The sequence below is a fragment of the Carassius carassius genome, chromosome 18 (genome assembly GCF_963082965.1).
Source record: "Carassius carassius chromosome 18, fCarCar2.1, whole genome shotgun sequence".
Lineage (NCBI taxonomy): Eukaryota > Metazoa > Chordata > Actinopteri > Cypriniformes > Cyprinidae > Carassius > Carassius carassius.
This window is the reverse complement of record NC_081772.1, coordinates 6,930,476-6,956,853: the sequence shown is the minus strand read 5'-3', so window position 1 is coordinate 6,956,853 and position 26,378 is coordinate 6,930,476. Positions and strand designations below refer to the sequence as shown.

The window sequence follows — 26,378 nt, the reverse complement described above, 5'->3', positions numbered from 1 at the left end:
ATCAGTGTCATGTCATCATCTAAATTGTCTAATCTACTTGACCTACAGTATCAGGAAATGAGAAATTGTTAACATTAATATACTCGTACTCGTACTCGCAGAAATCGTATCATTCGTGATGCTAAGCACGACTCGTATCCTCTAATCGAATCTTTTGTTTCAAAGAACCGATTAAAAATCTGCACGATGTAATTTTTATCAACACGTGGTTACAAAAGTCACGCTATCAGAATATAATATAATATAAAAATCAGCCATGTGAACGAATCAAACGAATGAATAAATGACTCGATTACTTAATCATTAAGACATTACCACCGCCTACTGGCAGTTTTAGTTTATTATTTAGAGTATCATTTCATTAAAGAAATAATTTAATATTTTCATAGTAAATAATAATAAAATTAAGAAACTAAATTATTAAAGTTATAGTTCACCCAACCAAAAATAACAATTCTGTCATCATTTACTTACATGGTCCAAAAGAGTATATGTAATACATTTTATCAAACAAAATATTTCTTGTTGAACCTACCTTTTGTAATCTCTGTTTGATGCTTTGCACAACAATGACTTTAAATGATCTTTTCAGAGTAATTTCTCCAAATTTGATGTGCGATTAATTAGATTAATTAATCTCTACATCATGTAATTAATTAGATTGGAAATTTTAATCGTTTACCAGCCCTAATTTTTATTTTAGCCTATGCCTTTGTCTCATGTACCATAATTAAAAATTATTAAATTATGTCACATTTATGTTGATTTATCTATCCTGTACATCATGAACTTCACAAGTCATCAGACCACACCAGAGTTTTAAAACCAAACTTTTTTTTTTAATACTAACAAAGAATCATCTCAACTACTTGTACATGGCTACCATGAATATTTGTACAAAAATGCAGTAAAAATATTATTGATTAATATATACAGATATGTCTCCTTAGTGTCGGCAGGCAGGACGCACATGTAGATGACAAGATCACCAATGGTTTTGCTTGAGTATACACAATACAGATATTCTTTCCCAACATCAGTGACACTAACTCCAGATCAAAGACTTTAAGAACAGCGATAATATCATGTCTTCAGGAGTACATGAAAAATAAAAGGAAATACAGTTAATGAGTGACACTGTGTACAGTCATGTGAATAAGAAAGTGCAATACAGAACAATACAAAAATCTTAAATTACATGACGGTAAGGAAGGCTGGCGGCATGTGAGACTGCAATAGATTTTTGTCATTGTGAGGAGAGAATACGTGAAGAGCTGATTGGCCAAGCGGGCAATAATGAATTGGAAGGGAAAGTCCAAGGCAGTGGATGGTTGGTTGGTATTGATTTTGATATATTGCTCTCATCCCATTCGTTTACACATTTAGCCTATTGACATGTACTATGCCTCATTTTTCTTTTCAGAGAAGAGGACCAGAGTGTGCACTGCTTGTCTTGTGAGCAATAAATCAAATAAGGCTTGAGGCTGTGGTAGCATAATGGAACATCTGTGTGTCATAATGCAGATGTCAAGAGAGAGCTGTAAGTACCCTGTTTCCAAAACAGTGAAAGAGTCACTGCTTCAGGGGGATGGTGTGTATTATTTCTACATTCTTTCTGGCTTATGGACACAGACAGATGAGTTGCAAACCAACAGCTTTTGGACCAAAGAGCAATCAAATTCAACAGAGATTTGAGGAAAAAACTGCTACCACCCTTAACAAATCGTGAACACTGAACAACAGGTGTTTAAGCCAGATAACCTCCTTAAAGGGGTCATATCACTTTGCTAAAAAGATCATTATTTTGTGTATTTGGTTTAATGCAATGCTTTTATGCGGTTTAAGGTAAAAAAACACATTATTTTCCACATACTGTACATTCTCGTTGCTCCTCTTTGCCCTGTCTTTCTGAAACGCGTAGATTTTTACAAAGCTCATCGTTCTGAAAAGCAAGGTGTACACTGATTGGCCAGCTATCCAGTGCATTGTGTTTGGCTGAGTACCACAAGTATGTGACGGAATTGTTACGCCCCTTAACATACTGTGATGCCGTGTCCTGGTGCGACGAGACAAAAACAATAAAACCCATTACAAATGAGGCATTTGTTGCATCCAGTGGGGACATAATTATAGATTATGACTTATATTGTTTTTTTATGCGTTGCATCGCGTGTAAACATAAAGCCATTTGTCTGCATTTGAGATCGGAGAAATGACAAACAACAAGCGCTACTCTACATTGCTCAAAACTCGTATTTGAATCATCAGTGGCAAATTCTTTAAATATGAAAACATACTTACAGGTTGTGAGTAAGAACAGCCAGCATTGTAAGTTCAGGAAACAGTCCTCCGTTAAATTTGTTGCACACACACAAATATTTGGGTTGAACCTTCCTGGAACAGTATTGTAAATACAACTTAACCACTGATTTCTAGTTGTTTCCTCTTTTGGAAGGCCAAACAAAGTAGTTTCACTTTCACGATGAAACACACAGCGTCTCCACAACACGATAGCGGTGGCAACAGAGAGAATAAAAGCTACTCCCCCTTTCTTTGTGTGATCATTCGGGCGGTTTTATGCAAATCTTCCCATATCGTGACGGAGACATGTGGGGCGTGTTAGAACAAGCGGTTACAGGGGAGTGTGGGCGAGTCTTAACTTTTATAAAGGATATCTCTTTGGGTTTGAGACTTTAGTCTTTGCAACTTTAAGAATCATATCTGTGCACGAACAGCTTGTAACACTCCAAAGAGAAAGGAAAACTTAATATCGCATCATATGACCCCTTTAAATTTACAACATACTCGTACAATAATACTTCAACGTAGGGCGTTAGTCAAGTATCACATTAAAGGTTTAGTTCACCCAAAAATTAATTTTTCTTACAAAAACACATGGATTTACTACAGGAGGCTAAATACATCCCCTGGAGCCATCTGCAGCACGTTTTATTATGGATGCACGTGCTTTATTCGACGACTTGTGGACTGTTCAACTGCAACATCTGCTGACTGCAATGATAGAGCTCGGAATAGCCAGGACAATTTTTTATATAACTCTGACTGGATTCATTTGAAAGAAGAAAGTCATATACACCTTGAGGGTGAGTACAACACAGGGTGAACTAACCCTTTAATGACACATCACAGTGTTGATATACTGTCCTGGATGGGTGACATTTATATATTTTTGAATAAATAATATAACCTTTATACCATAGCTAAATAATGTTTGCCGACTATTCAGGTTTTATAGTGCCTTTGCGACTGAAATCTATGGTGTGTATATGCCTTGATGTTATGTTCTTACTTTAGATATATAAATAGCTTCTTTTAGCTAAATAATCCATAAATGAGTTAGGCACACCAAAAAGATACTGATTGAATAAGGAAGGTCGACATCACCATCCTAACGTTTGCTTTTTGTTACCCACTGTGTAATAGCACTTGGAAGATCTGTCTCAGTAGCATCCTACTGTACATGTTTTCTTTGACATGATTAGAAATTAACTTGTTTGCGAAAGTCTCAGACTACAAGGAGAGCTGTGGATTTGGACAGCTACATTAAATTCTAGAAACAAGTAACCGTGCATAACAGACTTCATTAAATGACATCTGATTACCCATTGATGTTATCTAATCTCTAATGGGAGCTTGCAGGGAAAAAAGTTCATTAAGGTTTCCCTCTTCAAAAGGGCACAAGCACTACAAAAACAAATAAAAAATAATTCACATTGAGGAAGCAACTTGTATAGGTTCCATTGAAAGGTGTGATCAAAATGTCAGCTTAATGTTTTAAAAAGCATCGTTTTTCTGTAAGAACACTGTTGGCGAGACACAGACAATTATACACATAGGGAAACACAGCTACCAGAACATGCACTGGCCTGAAGAGAATGATTCTTGTGGTCTGCAATTTTTTCTCTGCAGAAGGGATCCTTTTGCCATACTAGGGTTATTTGACAGAAATTTGTTAGGGAAGATATATTTCTGTGTGCCACATGCAGCGCTGGTGTTTAGCCACATTTAGCGGCTAGCATGCCCTTATGAAGAATGTAATATTCTTAAAGGCTTGCTGGGTACAAATGGTACATAGTTGTGGTGCAAGAGCAAAGCCAAGTGGCCAGCTATCAGCCGGTAGGCACATTTGACACTATCATGTGCCACAGCCCAGGAGCCAATCAGAAGTGAGAGCAGGGACGGGTACATGCTGCCTCTAACTGGTGATCAGATGACATTACAACAGAGTCAGATTGGGAAAGAGTTACAGAGAGCAGCCATATTAAACATAGAGTATTGCAACATAAAAACAAATTGTGTTACAGCACATTTAGTATTGTATACATGTGTGTGCTGAATGAGAAACACATATTAGAGTCCCTCAGACCCTGGTTGTGTGTTTAAAAAGGTTCTGAAGGAGGGTGACAGAGGTCCTGTGAAGGAGATGGTGGAGGGGATAAATCCTCCTGACTCTGTGCGGAGCTGTAGAGTTCAGTGTGAGACTGGCAGGTCTGGGCGTCGGGTCTGGATGATTTTTGGTTTAGGGTTGTTCTTTGGTTCCTCCTCCTCATCTGTATCGCTGTCACAGACATGGACCACAACGCTGGGTGTAGACTCTGTGCCTGCATGTAGCTCAAACTTCTCACCTGTATTTGAAGAGAAGAATCTGTTAGCTTGAGAGTTTCCGTCTCATGTATCGAATAATGATAATATTTTCATAGAGATTTTGGTGGCGATATAAAATAAAGCAACATTGGGAATATTACATTGATTTGCAGTTATTACAATCATTATTTGGCCATTGCTTCACAATTATTTCTCGTCTCACATTAAAACGAGAATTTAGAGAGAAATTGAATATTTTCTGTTTTTAAAATTTTTTTGGTAAGTTTTGGTTTTGAATTACAGTATGGCTTTTCAAGTAAAATGTAGAAGGTTTGATTAATTTCGACTAATCACTTCTAACTGTCAGAATTCCACTGAATTAATTCAAAACTCTAATTTGTTCATGGATACTTTTTTTTTCTTTATAGAAATTAAAATGAATTCAGTAAGTTAGTATGATTTTTGAAAGAAGTATCTTATGTTCACCAAGAATATAAATATTGTGAAATAATAATAGAATGTAAAATGAAAACTTTATTTAAATATATCTTTAAAGGAAAATGCCAAGTTTTTCCTTATTCCACTATGTTCTTCTCTTCCCTCAACTAAGACGAGTTGATACGTAACCTATCCCGTCTCAGTGCATGCACTCAATCGCTGTAGCGCACGGCGCCATTATCCTAGCGCTTAGCTTAGCACCATTCATTCCTTAGGTGCCAAACAGGGATGTATTTAGAAGCTACCAAACACTTATTATTATAACTATAATGTATGGCAGAAGAGCACTTCGCAGCACTTCGACGTCGGTGCAGTAATATCATCACTCCTGAAAACTCCTCACGTTGGTGAAGTGTTCTTCCATCATACATTATAGTCATCATTTTTATCAGCTTAGGAAATCGCCTGTTTATTTTGTGTCACCATACTTACTCATGTAACTACTCATGTAATTGTCTTTAAATAGGGAAAACATGGAAGTGTTTGGTAGCTTCTAAATTCATCCCTGTTTGGATCCTAAGGAAAGTATGGTGCTAAGCTAAACACTAGCATAGTGGCGCCACGTGCTACAGCGATGAATGCACGCACTGAGATGGGGAGAGGTCATAGACTGTATAAAAATATGGACGTAGTGTCCGTGACGTCACCCGTAGACTACTGAAGAGAGTTTTTGAAGCCTAAAGTGTGTAGAGCGGGCCGTCGCCATCTTGGCAGCGCGTCACCGCGCGACTCTCCCGGACAATCAAAAATGGGCAAAAAGGCGGGAGCTAGTTGCTGTAGCCACGCCCACCTAGCGCGACGGCAGTGTCAGCAGCGGCAATCTCCCTGTCACTCAAGTGGCCACGCCCTTAATTATGCAGAACTTTAAGTCTTAATATAATTTAAACGGATGAGTTATAAAAAAATTCACCCCCCCTCACAGTTGTCATGAAGGGCAAAATGAGCTATTTAGACCAAAATCATTTTTTGTAAACATTTTTTGTCCTGCTGTAAAGTTGGGCATTTTAACATGGGGAGTCTATGGGACTGACTCCCTTTTGCAGCCAGCCTCAAGCGGCCAGTCGATGAATTGCAGTTTTAGTCACTTCCTTATTGGCCTCACGAGAGAGAGCGGGAGGTTGGCGCTCGGGAGAGGTACGTATAACTCATCTAAATTGAGGGAAGAACATAGTGGAATAATTAAAAACGCTGGCGTTTTCCTTTAAATGTTATTTATTCCTACTATGTCAGCCATTATTCTTCTTCTTATTTTTTTTTTTTATTATTATTAATGTTAAAAATTATTGTGCTGCTGTTGAGAAAACCATGATGCATTTTTTGATGAATAGAAACGGCATATGAAATACAAGTCTTCAAAAACCTTTTGAACAGTAGTGTAGGTATATGCTGTTCATTATTATATTGGTGTGTATAAATGAAAAATGTTATAATATAGCTACACAGAGTACATTGTTACAGTATTTTTGCAATAAACTTTTTTTTTTAATTATAATTTACTTGGACCATTGCTATACTGCACAACATCCTACATGGAATAAAATATGATTATCCAATTCCCACTGCATTATTAAAAATTATTTTGTATTTTCATCTTAAAACCAAATGGTAGAATTTTCATTTTGTTTCCATTTCTAACATTCAGTCTGCAATATTAAGCATGAATTTTCCAACATAATACTTTGAATGCAGCATTATTGTATTGCAGGAGAAAAAAACTGTTGTACTAATTTCTCCTGCAATACTAACAATCAGGCCTAGAGGGCACTCTCTCTCCAGAACTCAATGGGAGAAGAGTGAAGATATTTTAGGCTGGCTATAATTGCGGTTTAGCCAGAGAAAACCTGCAATGATCCATAGCATTACAAGCATTAAACTTTTACACAGAATCCATTAGGGATTGGTGCTCTATATCCAGTGCTGAAAATCCTTGTAACACTATGAGAATATAAACCTAGAAATCCATAGACCCTGTAAGTAAGAAAGGGGTTTCCAGACTTCAGGTAAATAAAAGTAGAACTGCACAAATTCACAAGAGATAATCTGCTTTTCTACATCTCTCCATCCTTGCTGCACGAGGGCCAGATGAGAGTAAATATTTGTAAAGTGCTGGACGAATACACAGTGTTTGTTTGCAGGATGAAACAAAGCAGGCAGCAAAATCAGTTTACCACTGTGCCTTTGGGCGGCATGAGTATGCAGTGCACTGTTGTCACCCAGAGGATCTAGCACACTCTAAAGACCCTCTTATCTTAATTTTTTTCTGGAAATCTTTGGCTTACACTGTCTGTCTTTTCCCTGGCCTAGTCCAATTTTTTCCTTACCTTTTTATCCGGTGTGCTCATATTTTCTTGCACAAAAGCAAACACGCGCATCCAAACATTTTATCTTCCCACTGTTTTGACCTAATTCTTCTATCAGTTACGCATCTTATGTTTTATTCATGCAAAACGCATTCATTCAAACAATTCCTCAGCTATGTTCCTACAAATTTACAATCCCTCGCATTCCTCTTCTCCTGCATAGCTTCCTGAGGGCTCAGCCTCTCCCCGAGACCTGGGTATGACGTCAATGCTGCATACTGACGTCAAGGGTCAGACAGCCGAAGAGAGAAAGAGCGAGCAATCAAGCTCATTAAAATAGAAATTAAACTTTAAAATCTTCCTAGACCATAAGAAACATTACGAGAGGATAAAAACATAAGGTTGTGTGGTAATGTTGCAGAGCCATCTTTAATAAATCAGCAAAAATGAGTCTTTATTAAAACAGCAGTGATTTCATTGGCATGCAGAGCACATCTCCCCAGCTCTATCCTCCAATTCAAGGGCGCCGCTTATCCAGAGACATGTGTGTGCATGACAGCCGTGCACCACTGAAGACCCAACAGCTGAGAAGGAGAGAGGTGGGGAGTGAGTGTGGCCGTGAAAGGACAGATGGATTTCGTCCGGTTAGTGTAGATTCAGTGGGCCGGCACAGGGAAACAGTGTGGGGTATTTTTAGAGCATTCTTTCGAAAGAGAGGCAAAACACTTCACTTCCCTTCATCCTTTTAAAGTCCTCCTCTCCAAAAACACAAATGACAGTTTCTGCATTCCTTAGCAACCATCCCAAAAATAAACCCACTCTTCTGATTGAAAAAAACAAACAAAAAAAATCCTTTATGGCAAGAAAAAATTAACCATTTATGGCAAGAATGTCATAGAAGCAGGAGCGTACAAGCAAAAAGATCCAATCTGATAAGCCCAGCTGCAGACTGAATAACAGCCAGTGAATGGATAATGACTCACGCAAATTACCGTGTATTTGGTGTCAGCCATCTGCCAATGTGTTTGAAAATACCCTCAAATAAATAGTAAAAAGTGAGGAGCTATGCTGTACATGACTTTGATCCATTGATATTATGCATGTTTCAAACCTCAACAGTCGCACCATAACCTTTAAGAGAGGCTGGGTTTCCACAAATTTTAGTTTTCCACAAATAAGCACTGTGAATGTGTTTTTTTTTTTTTTTTTTTTACCTTTAGCTTTTCATAGAGGCAGTATGCTCAAAGGCACACATTTGTATCATATTTATCCATGAAGAATGAATAATACTTGCAGTTGCTAACACAAATAATAGTTTTACTGCATTTATTAATGCTGTTTAATGCTACTTTCTACGTGATTCATTTTTAAAATTTAAAATGTCAAGTTGTATAAATTTGCACCATTTAATGATAATAAACAAACATGAATTAACAATGAACATACACTCCCATTTAAAAGTTTGAGGTTTGTAAGATTTTTAATGTTTTGAAAGAAATCTCTTAAGTTGCTTTGTAACGATTTGTATTGTAAAAAGCGCTATACAAAAAAATAAAAAAATAAACTTATGCATTTAGCATTTTTCAGCATTTTCTGATGAATAGAAATTTCAAAAGAACAGCATTTATTTGACATTGAAGCCTTAAACCATAAATGTCTTTACTGTCACTTTCGATCAAAGAAATGCATCCTTGCTGAATAAAAGTCATTTCTTTCAAAAAATTTAACTCATACTGAACCAAAACCTTTGAACAGTAGAGTAGAAAAATTTACCACAGTTGTATTGTATTTTTTAAATTACAACTATAATTATTTCTGGAGTGTTCTTGAAAGCATAAAATTAATATTTTTGAAATAATTTCTGTTGCCTTATAGCTCAGGATAGTCTGGAGTGAAGGTTTGGAGCTGTTTGTGTTCCCATAGAGCCATCTGTCATGGTGCAATCATCGTGTTGTCCTGACATCATTTTAATGTGCTTCTAGGGTGACTAGTCACAGGGCAATTACGCCACAGGTGACCGTCTCAAAATTGTACATCAGAACTGAAACGTACTTTTGGGTTCAAGTATTTTTAGGTGACAGTGGGAAACTTGGCCCTTAATTTGAAGAAACTGTTGTGCTTAACAGTTCTCAACACATTTATGCAAAAAAAAGAGACATATAGCACAGTTTGAGCTTTGTAATCTGTGCAAGTATAAATTCCTGGCTGGCTCCTGGCTGGCTCGCTCTGTGCTTGTTTTTTGTGGAAGTCGTGGCCTAATGGTTAGAGAGTCGGACTCCCAATCGAAAGGTTGTGAGTTCGAGTCCCGGGCCGGCAGGAATTGTGGGTGGGGGGAGTGCATGTACAGTTCAGTTCTCTCTCCACCTTCAATACCACGACTTAGGTGCCCTTGAGCAAGGCATCGAACCCCCAACTGCTCCCCGGGCGCCGCAGCATAAATGGCTGCCCACTGCTCCGGGTGTGTGCTCACAGTGTGTGTGTGTGTTCACTGCTCTGTGTGTGTGCATTTCGGATGGGTTAAATGCAGAGCACAAATTCTGAGTATGGGTCACCATACTTGGCTGAATGTCACTTCACTCACTCACTTTATAATGTGTAAGCTCTCTTTATGTCCCAGATCAGGTTCACAGGTGTTCCTTCCCATAGGTCGTTGTGAAGCTATAAGAACCCTCTCTGGGCCCTGCACACCACACATGCTTGGCTCCAGGTCTAAGCGTCCACAGATGCAGCAGGAATATTTCATTAAGTGCTTTTGCTTTCTCATGGTGAGACGGCTGGGTATGTGCCCTTGTAAACAGAGCAGGGAACAACAAAAGCTCTTTGCTTTAATGAGCTGAAGTGTGTACGTATATTGTTGTACTGTACAATTTCAGTGCGAGCCATGTGGAAACGCGGCCTTTCTGACACAAATGTGTGTATGGAAACACACGCTAAACAATGGAAAAAAGCTTCCTTCCACAACAACCACAATCATTATTGCCATTCGACAGCAGTCTAAATCAGTCGAGTTGCCTGAGCTGAAAGGGCTGTTTGTTTAGCTTGCCACATGGTTTCACTTGAGTGCTGTTGATTGCTCACTAGTTTGTACCATCTCCTCTGTTGCCTAATTGCCTTAAATTGCTATTAACATGCACCAGCTTTGTGACTGAAGCGGCAAAACTGGTCTTGTATCACAACTCTTATACAATCACTTGGTCTCAGTCAAATGGCCTGGTATGTAAAGTCAATATTGAAATTGGGGCTGGGCAATATATTAAATATTTGTTATATATTTGTGATGATTTTGTTGGCAACAATGTTGCTCATGCCTTGTATTTGATTATTTAGTTTAGCATGCTTTATCTTGCATCTCTGATTAAACTTTAGTAGCAAAAACAGTTTGAATTGTTCATAATTCTGAAATTCAAAAATGTTCAAGGAAGTCCCTGTGTGACATTTTTTATTTTATTCAAATGTTTTAGTAAAACTAAAATATGTTAATTCCCAGGTGTTTTTATAATGGTGACTATTGTGAACTTTTGCATTAAGTTTCTTCTCCATTTTAGAACAAAATATTATAACATTTATCTGTCCTTTCCCAGTGCATCTACTGCAGACATGATGCCTTGTTTAACTCAGTTCACTGCTGCTCTTTCTTTATTTAGATTCCTCTGTCAGGTAATTAAGTGGTAATCAATAGCAATAATGTACTGTTCTCTAAATTCATGTTAAATTGTAGTAGCTTAAGGATTTAAAGCATAGGATTAATTGTTAAATGTGCCTCAAGGTGCCAGCTTGATCTCTGGAGTGTGATCTCCCGTCCTGTTATTGAGTTCATACATACGCTCAGGCTACATCCACACAAAGCCAGAGCTTTTTTTTCCTTGTCTCAAGAAATATCTGCTACCACACGAAAGCACAAAACCAATACAAATGATGTAGTATACATGCCAGACCAGTATGTGGCGCTGTAATTCTGCCACAGAGACACACTATAAACGGAGAAGACATAAACCTTGCACGCGGTATACAAACTAACATTGAACAATACATTTATTAATCTGTGTTAATGCTAGTTCATAAAAAGACAATCGTTCAGTATTTGTTCATGTTTTTGCTGCTCTGATGTGACGTAGCGGTGTCTGACTAGTGGTGAGATGTGGGCTGATGACGTCATCGTTTTAGAAAATATACGGATTCACTGTCCACATGAAAACGCAAGGGCGTCAATTTCAGATTTATCCACTCTGGGACCCGGTTTCAAAAAATTCTCGATTTCACTCTCCCAAAATGCTGGATCCGTCTGGACGAAATGCCTATATGATACAAAATGTATGCATATACAGCTAAACGCGTCTCTGTGTGGACAGGGCCTCGATTTTTTTATTGTCAGACAATTTATGTTCGCTATTGATTTCATTTTACAAATACGACAGAATCTAATGTGACAAGTAAATGTTGTTTAGTGTAGTTATTAGTCAAAAAGTCAACAAATTTGAATTTCTTTATATTTTTTAGCATTGGTATTCTGTCATGTAGTGTCCTTAAAATTCATTCCTACTAAGCAAACGAAACAGGGGTTTTAATTAGCACAAAATTAATCACAAACAATGCATTTTATCAGCATTATGCAATAAGCAGAGATGAACAAATAAACAAATAGAAAACCATTCTTTCTAGGACCAGTCTGTGGCTTTTCATCTCACCCTAAACATGTAACACTCCTGACTGGCTGACCTCAGAACAGGCTGTGAAACCACCAGAGAAGTGAAGTGATTTCAGTGTCCCGCTCTGGGATTATTCAACTCTAAATGACAACAGCCAGTGATACAAATCTATACTCCTATGTATGTTTATATATATATATATATATATATATACATATATATACTGTACACACACACATACACGTGCAGTAGTAAGTGTTTTATGTGTCACTGTGATGTAAAACAGCATGATATGCAAGCTAGGCTGCATTTTTCCCATTGAGCGCGTTGAAATCAAGCTAAATCAAGCATTAATCAAGCTAAATACAACAAATTAGGGCTTTGCTGTTTAGCATGAATAGTCAGTCCCTGCTAAAGCCATTCAGATATAAATATGTAAAATATTATGTTGATGAATCTGATTGTAGTGTTTACATGAACGCTAAATAAAGTGATAGGGTTGATGTGAGCGTTTATTTCAAGCTACAAATCTGATTTTATTTTTTTTGACATGCACAGACTGCACAATATAGAGTTTCTCACTGTTTGCACATAATAACCACTCTCCTACATGGTTTCTTTACTGTTTTTAACAGCAGAATTAAACCGCTGTGCCATGCTACTCATATTTATCACGAAAAAAAAGCCCCTCCCCACGCCAAAAATGGTTTGCCTATGGATGAGTATCCAAAACAAGGTTGTCCTGCTCCACTTCACATTTTCAGAGTGAAAGGAGAGTTTTATAATGACAGGACACTCATTTATACAACACTTTTTTCATAAGTAAGAGCCGCTTGTTTCACGCGCCATATGTCATTACGTTATTTCTATGTCATTGCATGTTTGAACCACAAAAATGAAAGGACTGCGCATGTGCAATCATATTAGAAGAGGAATAAACCACCCCCTTCAATCCGATTGAAATTCCATTCCGATCAAGCTCAATCACATCAATTAAGGTGTTAACATGAAGGCTTTTCAGTCCGACTGAGCTGTCCATCCGATTACAGATGGATTATTTGGTTGCATGTAAACGTAAACATTGTCTTGTCAGTTGCCTTCATGTTACAATTCAGGAAGATTGTTGGTTTACTGCTTGAGGCTCTGGAAGGTTTTTTTCGTGTGCTATAAGTGTTGTCAAACATATGAATTAATATAAATAATAATTTAATTAATTTAGATTTTATTTATATTCAAATTAATTAAATTAATAATTAAATTATATAAAAAACGAATTAAATAATACACACACACAAGAAACTAAAAAATTAAATCACAAAATTAAGCTTAGTTTAAATTAAAAGTCAATAAGATCAATAAGCGGTTTTGATTTCTATTTTACTAAGGGAGAAGTGAATATATATTTTTTTTCAAGTAAACCTGGGGATTTCTTAAGGAATAACTAGCTGTATTGGTCCAGATGATATGTGACCTGAACTTAATACAATGAGTTGTCTACTCATTGTCCTAGATCTGGTTGTGCCATCTGCATGTTAGCCGTGCATCTCACAGAGACTCTTTTTACAGCTGTAAAAGCTTTTAACTATGTAAAGTATTTGTCTGAACAACAGAGTAAGCATTGTACCGCTCTGATAAGCTATGGCTCATTTGTTCACGCGTCACTTAGCTCTATTACATAAATAATAAATAATATAGGTTAAACCATCTGAATTATGCTTAAACATTCTTCATACTTAGAGAGCCAGACAGAGAAAGATTTAGAATTTAGCAGGATGTTTTCACAGGATTTCGAAATTGATCCCTTGGGGGTTTGATGGCTGAGAGTCCATAATGCCAAGCCGTTGCATAATTCAAATGTTCCTGCTCCATAATCCCCAAACGCCTTTTACACTGTCAGTTAAAAATAGACCAAACAAACAGTGGGTGACATTCAATATTGACCTGGTTCCATAAGTGATGTACTGCCAACCAGAGTATTTAGGCCTGGCTTCCCTGTGGCTGAGTACTGTCATATACTCACGTGCTCGACATGCTCTAAAGCTGCTCGATTGCAAAATGAGGCAAGATGGACTGATTGTGCTGAGCAGCTGTTTAGATGGGAATACAAGACGATGATGGGTCTACCAGGGCAGCAGATGGATCAGTGAGTGATATAATACTGACAAATTTAGACACATTACGAGAAACTGCATGGCACTCTTATAGGTAAAAAAGTCTCTCAGATAGATTGATTAGTCTAAACCAGCTGTGAAAGAAACTGACAATTAAAGTGTGTTTGGCTTGAATTTGTAAAAATCCAGTCCCGCAGATAAAGGCTGATGGATTCAGAGCAATTCATTCAGAGCACCACCATGATGGTTATATCATGAAATTATCATCTGCTACCATAGTACCACCACAGTGGTTTTTTTTGTAAGCGTAAAGTAGTGGTGGACAATGGAAATACAAGGACAAAGATGATTTATGGCTAACCTAACTACAGGGTTGCATAACGTTATGGAAGAACTGTCATCATCTGTAATTTAATACAAGATGCTATAAAAAAAATCCCTCACAGAAAATTAATGGTAGCCCATTAACTGGGAACTGGAGATGACCAGAACCACATAAAAGGTCACCCAGCAGTTTTTTGTAATGTGCTTATTTACTCCAAGATGGCTGAGGTATTCCCATGAGAGCCAGGGCACTCACAGGTCCACTGTATGAAAGTGTGTGTGGTCCATAACAAACATAGCCCCTGTCTGCTCTGTCAAACACCCAGATAAACAGAAGCATCTACGTACACGGCAGCTTTAATCAAAACACATTGCAGCTCCAGAAGCACTTACTACAGTAACTGCTCATCAGGGCACAGTGGGAGTCGCTTATACACACACACACACACACACACACACACATCCCTGAAGGTCAGCTGAAGAAGAGTGGGCATTGATTAGGAGCAGGATGGTGGACATAATCACCTGCACTGCAGTGAAGAGGACAATTCAAGACAATGGCTAACTGAGTGAGTAATGAATGTGCTTGATTTGAGAGGAAAAGGATTTGTAGCATGTTATGTGATGTCCCAGCATGAAAGCCTGAACTTCAGAGTTCCCGTGTGTGTAAGACCTTTCATACCAGTGCATGATGAACTGGGATAATGGCAAATTTTGAGAGAAAAGACTGGTGAGTTGTAACTGACCTGGGCCAAGCTTGGCAACTGCATAAAGCAGGTCATAGTTAATAACTGGTGTGGCCTCGTCAATCTGTTGCCAACCAACAGGAGGTGAGCCAGGAGGCGAGATGAGGAACTGTTTGGAAGGCTGGGGAGGAGCCAGGTGCAAATTGTCTCCTTCTGATACTGGGTTCTGCACCTGAGAGCCAGAGAGAGGGTTAGTCCAGGATGCAGTCAAACAAAGACTATCTATCTATCTATCTATCTATCTATCTATCTATCTATCTATCTATCTATCTATCTATCTATCTATCTATCTATCTATCTATCTATCTATCTATCTATCTATTTATCTATCTATCTATCTATCTATCTATCTATCTATCTATCTATCTATCTATCTATCTATCTGTCAATCTGTCAATCTATTGTTCTAACTCTTTTTATACTTTAAAATTGAGTTGAAATTATTGGAATTTCAGTTCATTTTAATTCAGCATCCTCACATTTGTATTTGAATTGCAGTTTTGTATCCAGTTACTCAGCTCAGTTCTGAAATGCAAATAACCCCACAAAACACTGCACTCATATTCAAGATGTCCTTCATTTCAACCCTCATTTTGCATGTCAACTTGATTTGGGTAGTTACTCTGGTCAGCGGCTAATACCAACTATCAGAATGCATTTACTTCAGAGCTGTCTGCTCCAGCCAGTGGATTCTGCCTTACTAGAGTTGTCTAATCCTGATTATGAGTTCATTTCCTGCTTACTGAGAAAGTTTAGAGACCCTGACATGATTTATGGAAAGATTACGCATAAAATGATGTATGTTAAAATGCTAACTGCACTGTGACTGTCTGTGTATAAAGGACTCCCTAATGTCTCAGTATCTTTCTATTGTCCTATAGTTCATTCTATCAAAACTCTAGTAATTTCTGATTCCATGTGGTGCAGAGAAATTACACACTTTGAGCAGCATAGTATTGAAATATACTTGTTTAATCAACTCCGATTCAGATCTAATCAGGCAGAAACATGCTATTACTTGAAAAACGCTTAGTTTGTATGTTAACCTGTTGTTGTGCATGTCACTAAATGTACTTTTTTCTGAACTATACCCTGCTTAGGAATACAAAGATTATATAAACGGAGCAATTCCAATAGGGTCCTTGCACTGCAGTGCTCGGGCCCTAATAAAATTAACCTAAGCCACTTCTCACCTGGGCAAAATAGAGTTTAAGTTTCTTTCCTCTGAAAGGTGTCTCGTGCAGCTCTATTCTAGCGCTGGCTGCTGCTTTGGGGTTACTAAAATTGATTCGTACACGTCGGAAGCTCTTAAACTGCTGGAACGTCACACCCTCATCATACGCGAGAAAGAGCGCCTCGAACATTTCCTGAAAGACACAAAATAAACAAGGTAAATTAACAAGGGATAAATATTTTAGTTCTGTCCTGGCAAATGTCAAAGCATGAATAATTCACGTCTTCATAGAGGACTATGAAAAATGGGCGGGAATGTTTATTTTTGTGTGTGTGTGCCAGAAAGAAGCAAGTCCTGTTCCACCAATATCAATCTTATCAGGGCCATGAGAGAATGATTGGGGAGTTTTGTCATTATAACACTGACAGGATGAACGTCATTGTATTCTTTGTAAGAGGGAGCAGTCTTTGGACTAGGCATGCCCTACAGAACATCCAATAAGTCTACTTAATATTCATTTTCTGTGCAGGAGAGGAACTGATGAATGCAATTTTTTTGTTGCTCATGTCTGTCAATTTAGTAAACATTCCTGCTGAGTCTGGGTTACCCATAGCCCTCTCAGCCTCATGTGTTAAAGAGAGGACTTTCCCAAATCAAATGTATTTACCTGTATTCTAACCTTATCCATGTGCACTTAGGGATAGCTCACCCCAAAATGAAAATTTTATTCTAGTCTTCCTGTAGTTCAAACACTAGAGCAGGGTGCTAGCATGAACAGGTCATGGTTTTGATTCCTAAAAGCAGGGAGTGATAAAACACATACCTTAAATTCAATACAATTCACTTTGGATTAATGTGTCTGCCAGATACATAAACCTAAATGTAATTTTTTTTTAAATTACTCGCCCTCACGTTTACTACAACCTGCATTACTTTCATTCTTGCTTTATATAAAACAAAATATATCTATATTGTAATATATCTTAATTTAAATATTCCAATATATAAAAATGTTCTTCAAAATGAAGAACACAAAAGAAAGTTATAGATTTAGAACAAAATGAGGGTAAGTGGTGACAAAATGTACATTTTTGGGTGGACTAACCCTTTAAAACATAAAGCTTGTTTTTGTAGTGATATAATAGCTTCTTATTAATTTTCATTGCTTTAAAAGACCTCTGAAGATTTTATTTGTAACCTTAGAGGTGAGGTGTTTAATTTCTGTCACTAGCAGTAAAATTGCAAACAAACAAATAAATAAATAAGTTTGTATTTTAAAGCAGGTTTCACAAACCCCTTCCGTCTTAATGAATGATTTTAAATGGGATAGGAAAAAGTACTTTAACAAAAGTTTTAAAGCTGTTTAAATAGCATATTAAATGCATAAAAGCACACTTATGAAACACTCCTTCAGAGTAGCGTCTGAGACAGGATTGCTGGAATAGAAACAGCTTAGACTAATTTGCACCCCCCCCCCCAAAAAAAAACCCTCATCAAATGTGTGTAGGCTATCACATTCCTGATATGATTGTTCAGCTCGAGGTATTTGAGGTAAGTGAGGTATTTAATTACATTATTTTCAGAGACCTGTTAAAACGGCTAATGTCTCAGTGTTGGGTTTGCTTTGCCTTTTAAAGGCATAAGCTCTTGGAAATGAGGCCAATGTGTACACCAAAAACAGGTATTCAACATGAAACCCTCAAATATGCCCTTAAATTCTAGCCAACTGCTGGTAAAACACTTCAATATGATGACCAACACTAATCTAAAACGTGAAACACCTAACACAGGATCCATGGGACATTATGTGAGGTCTAAGAGATGTGCTTTATTAATCACTGTCACATACAGTAAACTGTGGATGATATGATGGAGAAGTTAAAGATGATACAGAAATTAAGATTTGTGACTAGAAAGTTCCTAGTTTGATGTACTTGAAGGTTGCCCTATAAGTCACGAGTCTCAAACTACCAGCAAATACCGTATTTTTCGGACTATAAGTCGCACCTGAGTATAAGTCGCATCAGTCCAAAAAATACGTCATTGTGAGGGAAAAACATATATAAGTCGCACTGGACTATAAGTCGCATTTATTTAGAACCAAGAGAAAACATTACAGTCTACAGCCGCGAGAGGGCGCTCTATGTCTTCAGTGTAGACTACAGGAGCACTGAGCAGCATAGAGCGCCATCTCGCGGCTGGAGACGGTAATGTTTTCTCTTGGTTCATGTCTCTTAGTTCATTTCTCTTGGTTCATGTCAAATTAAATTTGATAAATAAGTCGCACCCGACTATAAGTTATAGGACCAGCCAAACTTTGAAAAAAAGTGCGACTTATAGTCCGAAAAATACGGTACTAAGTTGACACTTCAAATGCAAATAGTTTATACAAAATAAATATCTAGCCTTCAATTCATTTTCTTCTTCCATGCTGCTTGTTATGCATATTTTTATTTATGCATATATATATATATATATATATATATATACAGTGTTGGGAAGGTTACTTTGGAAATGTAATAGGTTACATATTACAAGTTACCCTGTTTAAAATGTAATAGTAGTGTAACTTTTTCAATTACTTTATTAAAGTAATGTAACTAATTACTTTTGAGTACTTTTTGATTACTTTTGTAAATTTTTGAAAATTAAAGAATAATAAATAAAAGCATATACATCAACTTAAATACAGTTATCTAATAAGCATGTGATGTATTCTGTGTAATAAAATCCTAAACATTGGTGTTTTTTTTTAAACTGCTGTCTCTTTGTATATGATGATAGTTTTCTCAAAATAAGTAAAATGCACATGAAGTGACACAGAGCAGTTCTAGAAATTATGTTTATGTGCTCATGTACTCCTATATTGAGACAGCAGAGGTTGAAAACACTGCGAGCTTCAGTAGGCCTATGTGTAGTAAATGAAACCATGTCTTTGCCATTAATTTACAGGAGGGGCGGACTGGAAAAAAAAAATCAGACTGGAAAATTCAAACTCATACAAACAAATTCATGGACAAAACTATTTTTTATCTATTTTAAATCTTTAATTTGGGGACATGCAAAATAATTAAAAGTTCTCTCCTGAACTGCACCTTCACTTCCATTTTTCTCTTCAGTTTCTTTATTTTGCCCTGTTATCCATCTCTCTCATGACTTTAATACTCAAGATTGAACAAAACTATACTTTACAATACAATACTCTACAATACTACAATATCTTTATAGAAAAATCCTATATATAATCCATATTTTTCCCTTACAAAAATTAACCATGCTTTTATTAGCCTATATAAAAGTAAAATAACCTTGAGTAATGGATTTGTATTTATTTTTAAATAAATACATTTGTAAAATAATTTTACATTTTTGGTTATCACAGTTAAACAATAGTAACCATTTTCTCTGGATTTATAGTTAAATATTAAAATGTTAATTTTCGTAAGGGTTGTGTTGTTGTCTGTCGTAGCTCCCCCTAAACCTATAAAACAAATCTGAATTTTTTTCAGCTAAATTACTACTGTAACATTACAACAGATAATAATGATGTCCTTTATATAGTATTTTGAGTGATGACTGATGAGCAACGTGCTGCTGCTTGATTAAATAAATAAAAAAACTAAGACAAAAAAGCATCTTTACAGATGAAACTGACCTGAAACCCTGAACAGGAGTTCTGCTTCTTTGCTCCAGCTGTGCGCTTCCACAGTCCACTCAATTCTCCCTCTCTCTCTCTCTCTCTCTCTCTTTCTCTCTCTCTCTCTCTCTCTCTCTCTCTCTCTCTCTCTCTCTCTCTCTCTCTCTCTCTCTCTCTCTCTCTCTCGCATTGATTACTCTGAGTCTGATCCAAACCGTTTGGCGGAGGCGCGGAGAGCGCGCGAGTCATGACTAACAATTCATGATTTATTAGAGATTTAATTATCAAATGGCGGATTCGCAAATGATCGCTTTAGTACATTCGGCAGGCAATTATACAATAATGATATTAAATAGTGGGGCAAAATCGGCTGCCAGGTCACCGGGAATTGTCCTGGTTCTCCCGGTGTCCAGTCCGCGCCTGATTTCCACAGACACGCAGAATGTGGAAGTCATATATTGCATTTTTGGGGCTTAATATTCACAGACACTAGTCCATGTCATGTTTTGATTCAAGTGTACTGACCTACTTTTGATTTAGTCATCCAAAATGTGGCATATTCCGTCCGCGTTAGACATCCCGTTTTATGACTGGATTCTACGAACCAGACTGTATTTCCGCATCCCGGAAATTATTAGGGCGGAATGTCTCAGAATAGTTAGTGCAATTTGGGAAAGAAATCAGTTAAATCTGTATGTGGATGCGTGTAAATATTCAAATGTAATCCCCTTTGTAATCGTTAAAAATTTCATAAGTAACTGTAATTTAATTACTCATTTTTTCGTAGTAACTGTAACTAATTACAGTTACAATAATTTTGTAATTAAATTACGTAACGCCGTTACATGTAACTAGTTACTCCCCAACACTGTATATATATATATATATATATATATATATATATATATATATGACCATTACATCAAAGCCAGATCATGATGTTACTGGTATCTTAATGGGACTGATAGCTGCCTGATTTACAAGGAGCAGCTGTGTAACTGTGTAGTTAAATATATATGGTTGAAAAGTACCTGTATTTGTTGAAGCTTTGCAACTTTTTGCAAAATTGTTAACTTTGAAGACTGATGCTTTAAAGGAGGCATCTTTTGATAAGTGTACAGTTGCTTTTGATAAAAACATCTATAAATTACTCAGAGGTTTTGCTTAATACTTCACAGTACACAGAATCTAAAGTTGTCACTTTTAGCATCAGGGAATAGTGAATGTGCTCGATATGTCCAGAGACGGGGGAAGATGAAAGATTAGAGCCACTCACTGGTACTCTCCTGCAGAGACAGATGAGCCAGTTTTCTTCCACAGCGTCAATGCGCCAAACACCTTGTATTCTGTCACAATCTGTGAGAAACATCCAGCATATTCCTTCATCTGAGAGCCAAGAGAGAGCGTCCCTAGAGATGACAGCTGTGGATATGTCGTGTCCACCTTGTGTCAGGATGTGAGGTGTGTATCAGCAGTGACAGCTGGGCCCATTCTGAATGACTCCGCAATGACAGGTGACACCAGATGAGTCCATGAGAGAGTTGCAGTTCATATGTGCACATTTTCTATACTCCAGGTTTCTGACTCAGCACTTCCCTGAAGTTCTACAAGATGTCAATTGTGTCCAGAGCTAATTATAGAACAAGAACTTGATGGCGTGTGAAATCTGATCTGATCCACTGCACCTTGAAATGAGATAATTTACTACCATCACCGTACTGATGGTCATTGGATGCTGGAGTCCTTATAGACATCTAAACTGTCTTAATTAGCCTCCCTTGGTCATCCAGCTTCATGCTGGACTTTCTAGCAAGACAGTCAGACATTTTCCCAATTTTTGTTGTGAGAAATGGCTTTGCATATGAGTTGACTTTTCAGTGGCACAATATACTTTAAAGGACATTCAGGTTCGTTCACAATTTAGACCAGGTTTATTTCTCTTTATTTCAAGTATCGTTTAGTGACAAGTTCAAATATGCCTAATGTAACACAACTGCAAATTTGAACTAGATTGTTAATTTTGATGGATGGTGTTTGCCCATGCTGTCCAATGCCCACAGTGTGAGCTTACTAGAGCAGATGCGTTTATTCACTGATGAGTCACGTGACACTTAACAGCACTGTGAGATCCAGTGTGAAACAGCTGAATTCAGCAAATCGATTATTTAAAGTAGTTTAAAGCCAGATAAAACAGCACTAATGAACAGGAGAAACACTGTGCACTAGTGGTGGAAATTATGATTCTTTCAAGAGATTCGTTCATTTTCAGTTCGTTCACCAAAATGATTCATTCAGATTTTACTGATTCGTTCAGTGACCATTTCTTCATATTACACAAAATATGCCAACAGGTGGCGAAAAAGAGTGTCATATGTGTTATGTCTTAAGTCAACGAACGTATTTACTTGTTACAAAAACTGATTTGGCTTTATTAAAATGTGTGCATAATCGCATTCAATATATAAAGTCTATTTAAGTTGTTCAGATGAACAAAGCACAAGGTTTTCTTGCATAATTAGCATTTTAATTGTTTGGTCAGACAGTTCATATATTACCTATATATTCACATTTATAATTTGGGGATTAAATGGGGAATTATGTTCTGTATGCTAAATATGTAAACAAGTGTATGTGCACAGTAACTATAACTGCGCTTTGCATTTTACGAGATTGACAAGCTAAATGGCCAACTGACTTGGTTTACTCTCATTAATTTTGTTCACGAATGAGATAAGCTATGTACCAGTACATTCACGAACGACATGTATCCATTCATTCAACTCGTTCGCGAACGACATGTATCCATTCATTCAACTCGTTCGCGAACGACATGTGTACCAGTTCAGTCATTTCATTCACGAACGACATGTGTCAGTTCATTCAACTCGTTCGTGAACGACATGTGTACCAGTTCAGTCATTTTGTTCACGAACGATAAGATCTCTCGATCTCGTTCAGACTCATATGAAACACGTTCAGTGAAGGGCATATTTGTTCACTACATTCAACAAATCACATGCTTTGTCACATGTCATACTCGAAGGCTATTGGCTCAAGGTTGAGTAACTCTTTGACAGGATGAAACCGTTCATAGATACACGGTTCACCGAGCTGCGTATGTGCTGCTAATAGCGCCGCGCTGCTGTGGAGGAAGGAATTTCAGTCAACGAGAAATATGAGTCAGTGGATTACGTGAACGAGAACAATTCGTTCACCTAAAAGATTCGTTCAAAAAGAACGATTCGTTCATGAACGACACATCACTACTGTGCACAAGGATAGTGAGAAGGCTTTTCAATCTACAAATCACCATCTTTTACCATGGATTTACTGTAACACTAACTGCACCATGGTATTGTGGCAGAAATGTGGCATTCATATGGAATTTTATTATATTATTAATGTGGACATGAATTAAAGGAGTAATGAAGTATAATTAAAGTATTTTTTGTGATTAAGCTATAGCGCTTGTGCATTCATACTAAATGTATTTACACTACTGTTCTTCATACAAATACCTAGAAACCATATAGTTACATTTTTACTATGATATTGAGGTGTTATATGTGTGCTTTTATCATGACCTAAATATATGCTATTATGGAAGACCAGTGGATAATTTTTATAAAAGTGTCAGAAAAATTAAATTTCACAGTCTAAAAATAAGGTTGTTTAAATTAGAAAAGTAAAAACATGTTGCGCAATTTTAAATATTATACAAATGTTATTCTTGTCCTTAGCACAAACAGTGCAGGATGAGGTATAAGCTGAAGTTTAACATTTATAGTTAGAGGTTTGATCAAATCACCCTATGTATAAGCAATAATAAATGTGATGTTTTCATTAGCAGACACCATAAATATACAACATCTGAACCACAGCCATGGAATGTGTTTGAAAATAAACCCTATTAGAAACATTGAGGTGATGAGCATCACTTTCTGCTTTGAATATTTGAGGCCTATTATACAAATTAATAAACAAATAAACTTAATATTTTAAATAGGCATAAGGTGATGGAGGTAAATATAGCTGAAGTATTATTGTACTTTATTACCATGGGTTACATGGTGTTGTTCCTTTTTGAGAGCCTTCAGCAGACATTTCAAAGCTGTAGTGGAAAATAATCACATTCCTTTACAAATATGGACACCAAGATGAAGGTAGGAGGATGAAGGGTTATGTTCAGTGGAATATTTTGACACTGGCTTTCTAAAAATATTACTTTATCTAATCATAATAGGATCTGTGGAATGATAGACTTAAAAAATTCCTAAGAATTGTATTAACACCAGAACTTTGAAGGATAGGCTAGTAGTTTTTCCATTCACAGTACATTAATCACACACACACACACACACACACACACACACACACACACACACACACACACACACACACACACACACACACACACACACACACACACACACACACACACATATATATATGGAGCCTATTAAATTGGACATTATCAAATCGACAGGTCTGCTCTTCATTTACCATCACCTTGAAACACATCGTTTAAAAAGAGCAACAGCAGTTAAGTGCCCTCATTTAAAGTGGTGGAAATAAACATATATTCCATATGGTATTTGCCAGTATAAATTTAATGAGAATAATGAAAGAGAAAGCAATTAGTGCTATGGAGCTCAGAATACAGTATATATATATAATTTCTTTTAACATTTTTGTCACCATTTTATCGACTTAATGTTCTAAAAACTTGAAGTTTTGTAGACTGGTGGACCAAAATGAAAGCATCCCCTTAACCTTAGTCAATACAGTCACCATATTTAATAAAAACAACAACAACAACAACAACAAAAACAGTCTCAGCACAATTCCATGCATACAGTGGTGTAATATATTGAACGACTATCCATCACAGCCTAGTTTTCGATGGTGTCCACTCTGACTACCATTTTGAGATATTTATTTATTTATTTATTTTAGATGTTTTTATTTTATTTTTTTACGATGCATGCTCATATTCCATATTCCATAGTTTTACATTTACCGTAGATTACATTTGCTGTTATCTAATGTGCACTTGAAGATTCTGAATCATTATGACATTACAGCATTTATGATTGATTTTAGTTTATACCACTGATCTATATAATGACTGGATTGCTCATTGGATTCTAAACTGGCATTAGGCAGTGAAGCCACCAGCCTTCTTAATATTCCTCTGATCAAGTTATGATGTGTCACGTGTGCATTTTATTTCCTGATTGAGCAACATCTATTTCAGACTATTCAAGATCTATAGAGTTTTACTAGCATTGCAGTTTCCATATGAGTAAAAATGTATCTCTATGTTGTTGAATTGATTAAATTAACCAACAAATCATTAAATCTTCAAAATGCATACTGTTAACAACATCGTTGAAACATTTGTAAATAGCCTGCACTGTACGAATAAACACAATATAACAACATAATTCCATAAACGTGAATAACTGTACAAGGCGACTTTAAGGAATATGCATATACAAAGCATAACACTTTATTCCCATTTCAGAATGAGCATTTTGTCATTTGTAATACATGTGTTGAGGATCTCATCCTTCCTATGTTCTTCAAGTTCATCTGATGTTAGCTACTGTAGTGTATATGAATGTATTTCTTTTAAAAGTATGGGAAATTCCTGACATTAAACAAATAACCATTTCCATGCTTGGGACATCTGTGTTATAAGAATGTATAGGAAACTTCAGATATAAAAATTCTGACTTGTTAGGTGATGTTATATCAATTTAATATAATGTGTTGAAATACTGGGGAATACCAATATGGCAGCACAGTGGCTTCACTTTTATGACATCATGAGCAATCCAGTACTATATAACAGATCAGTGGTTATACCAACAACTAATTTATTTTTATTTATGAAGGTCAGAATAAATTTGATGTATAGTATAATGCAATCACACATCACACTTCATAAGGTAGCGACAAAACTAGGTAAATTGCTACGTACTGTAGGTTTTAACAGAAGGTTTTAACAGAAGTTTTAACAGAAGTTGCATGAGAAAAACAGACATGCTTGATTCGGATGGGACAAAGATCACAAAGTATGTAAGTGAAACACAATTTTACCAGACATTCTCAAGAACATGTCCATTTTAGGTGAGAGTGGAGCATTAAAGCACCAGTCAGGGTTAATTATATTAAAAAGAGAGGGAAAATCATTTGTTTTGGAAGAAGCCAAGCAGCCATGTTAGTTTATACACATCTTATGGTGACGTCTGGGCTGCTGTATGATCTCAACCCACTAAAGCATGAAATTACTCCGCTATGACACACTCAGTTACAAGCTTTTTGCTTGACA

The 26,378-nt window shown here is 36.7% G+C and overlaps 1 protein-coding gene across 2 annotated transcripts in view; it reads right to left on the bottom strand.

The window, feature by feature from the left end:
- Positions 1 to 3,281: 3,281 nt before the first annotated feature.
- LOC132092228 (calcipressin-2-like) overlaps positions 3,282 to 26,378 on the bottom strand; it is a 60,632-nt gene continuing 37,535 nt past the window's right edge. For both annotated transcript variants that reach the window (XM_059498375.1, XM_059498376.1), the window contains 3 exons: positions 16,424 to 16,597; positions 15,231 to 15,402; positions 3,282 to 4,646 (listed from right to left, as the gene is read on the bottom strand). In XM_059498375.1, coding sequence (XP_059354358.1) covers positions 4,492 to 4,646; positions 15,231 to 15,402; positions 16,424 to 16,597 — 501 coding nt within the window. In that variant the 3' untranslated portion in view covers positions 3,282 to 4,491. The remainder of the gene's footprint in view (positions 4,647 to 15,230; positions 15,403 to 16,423; positions 16,598 to 26,378) is intronic.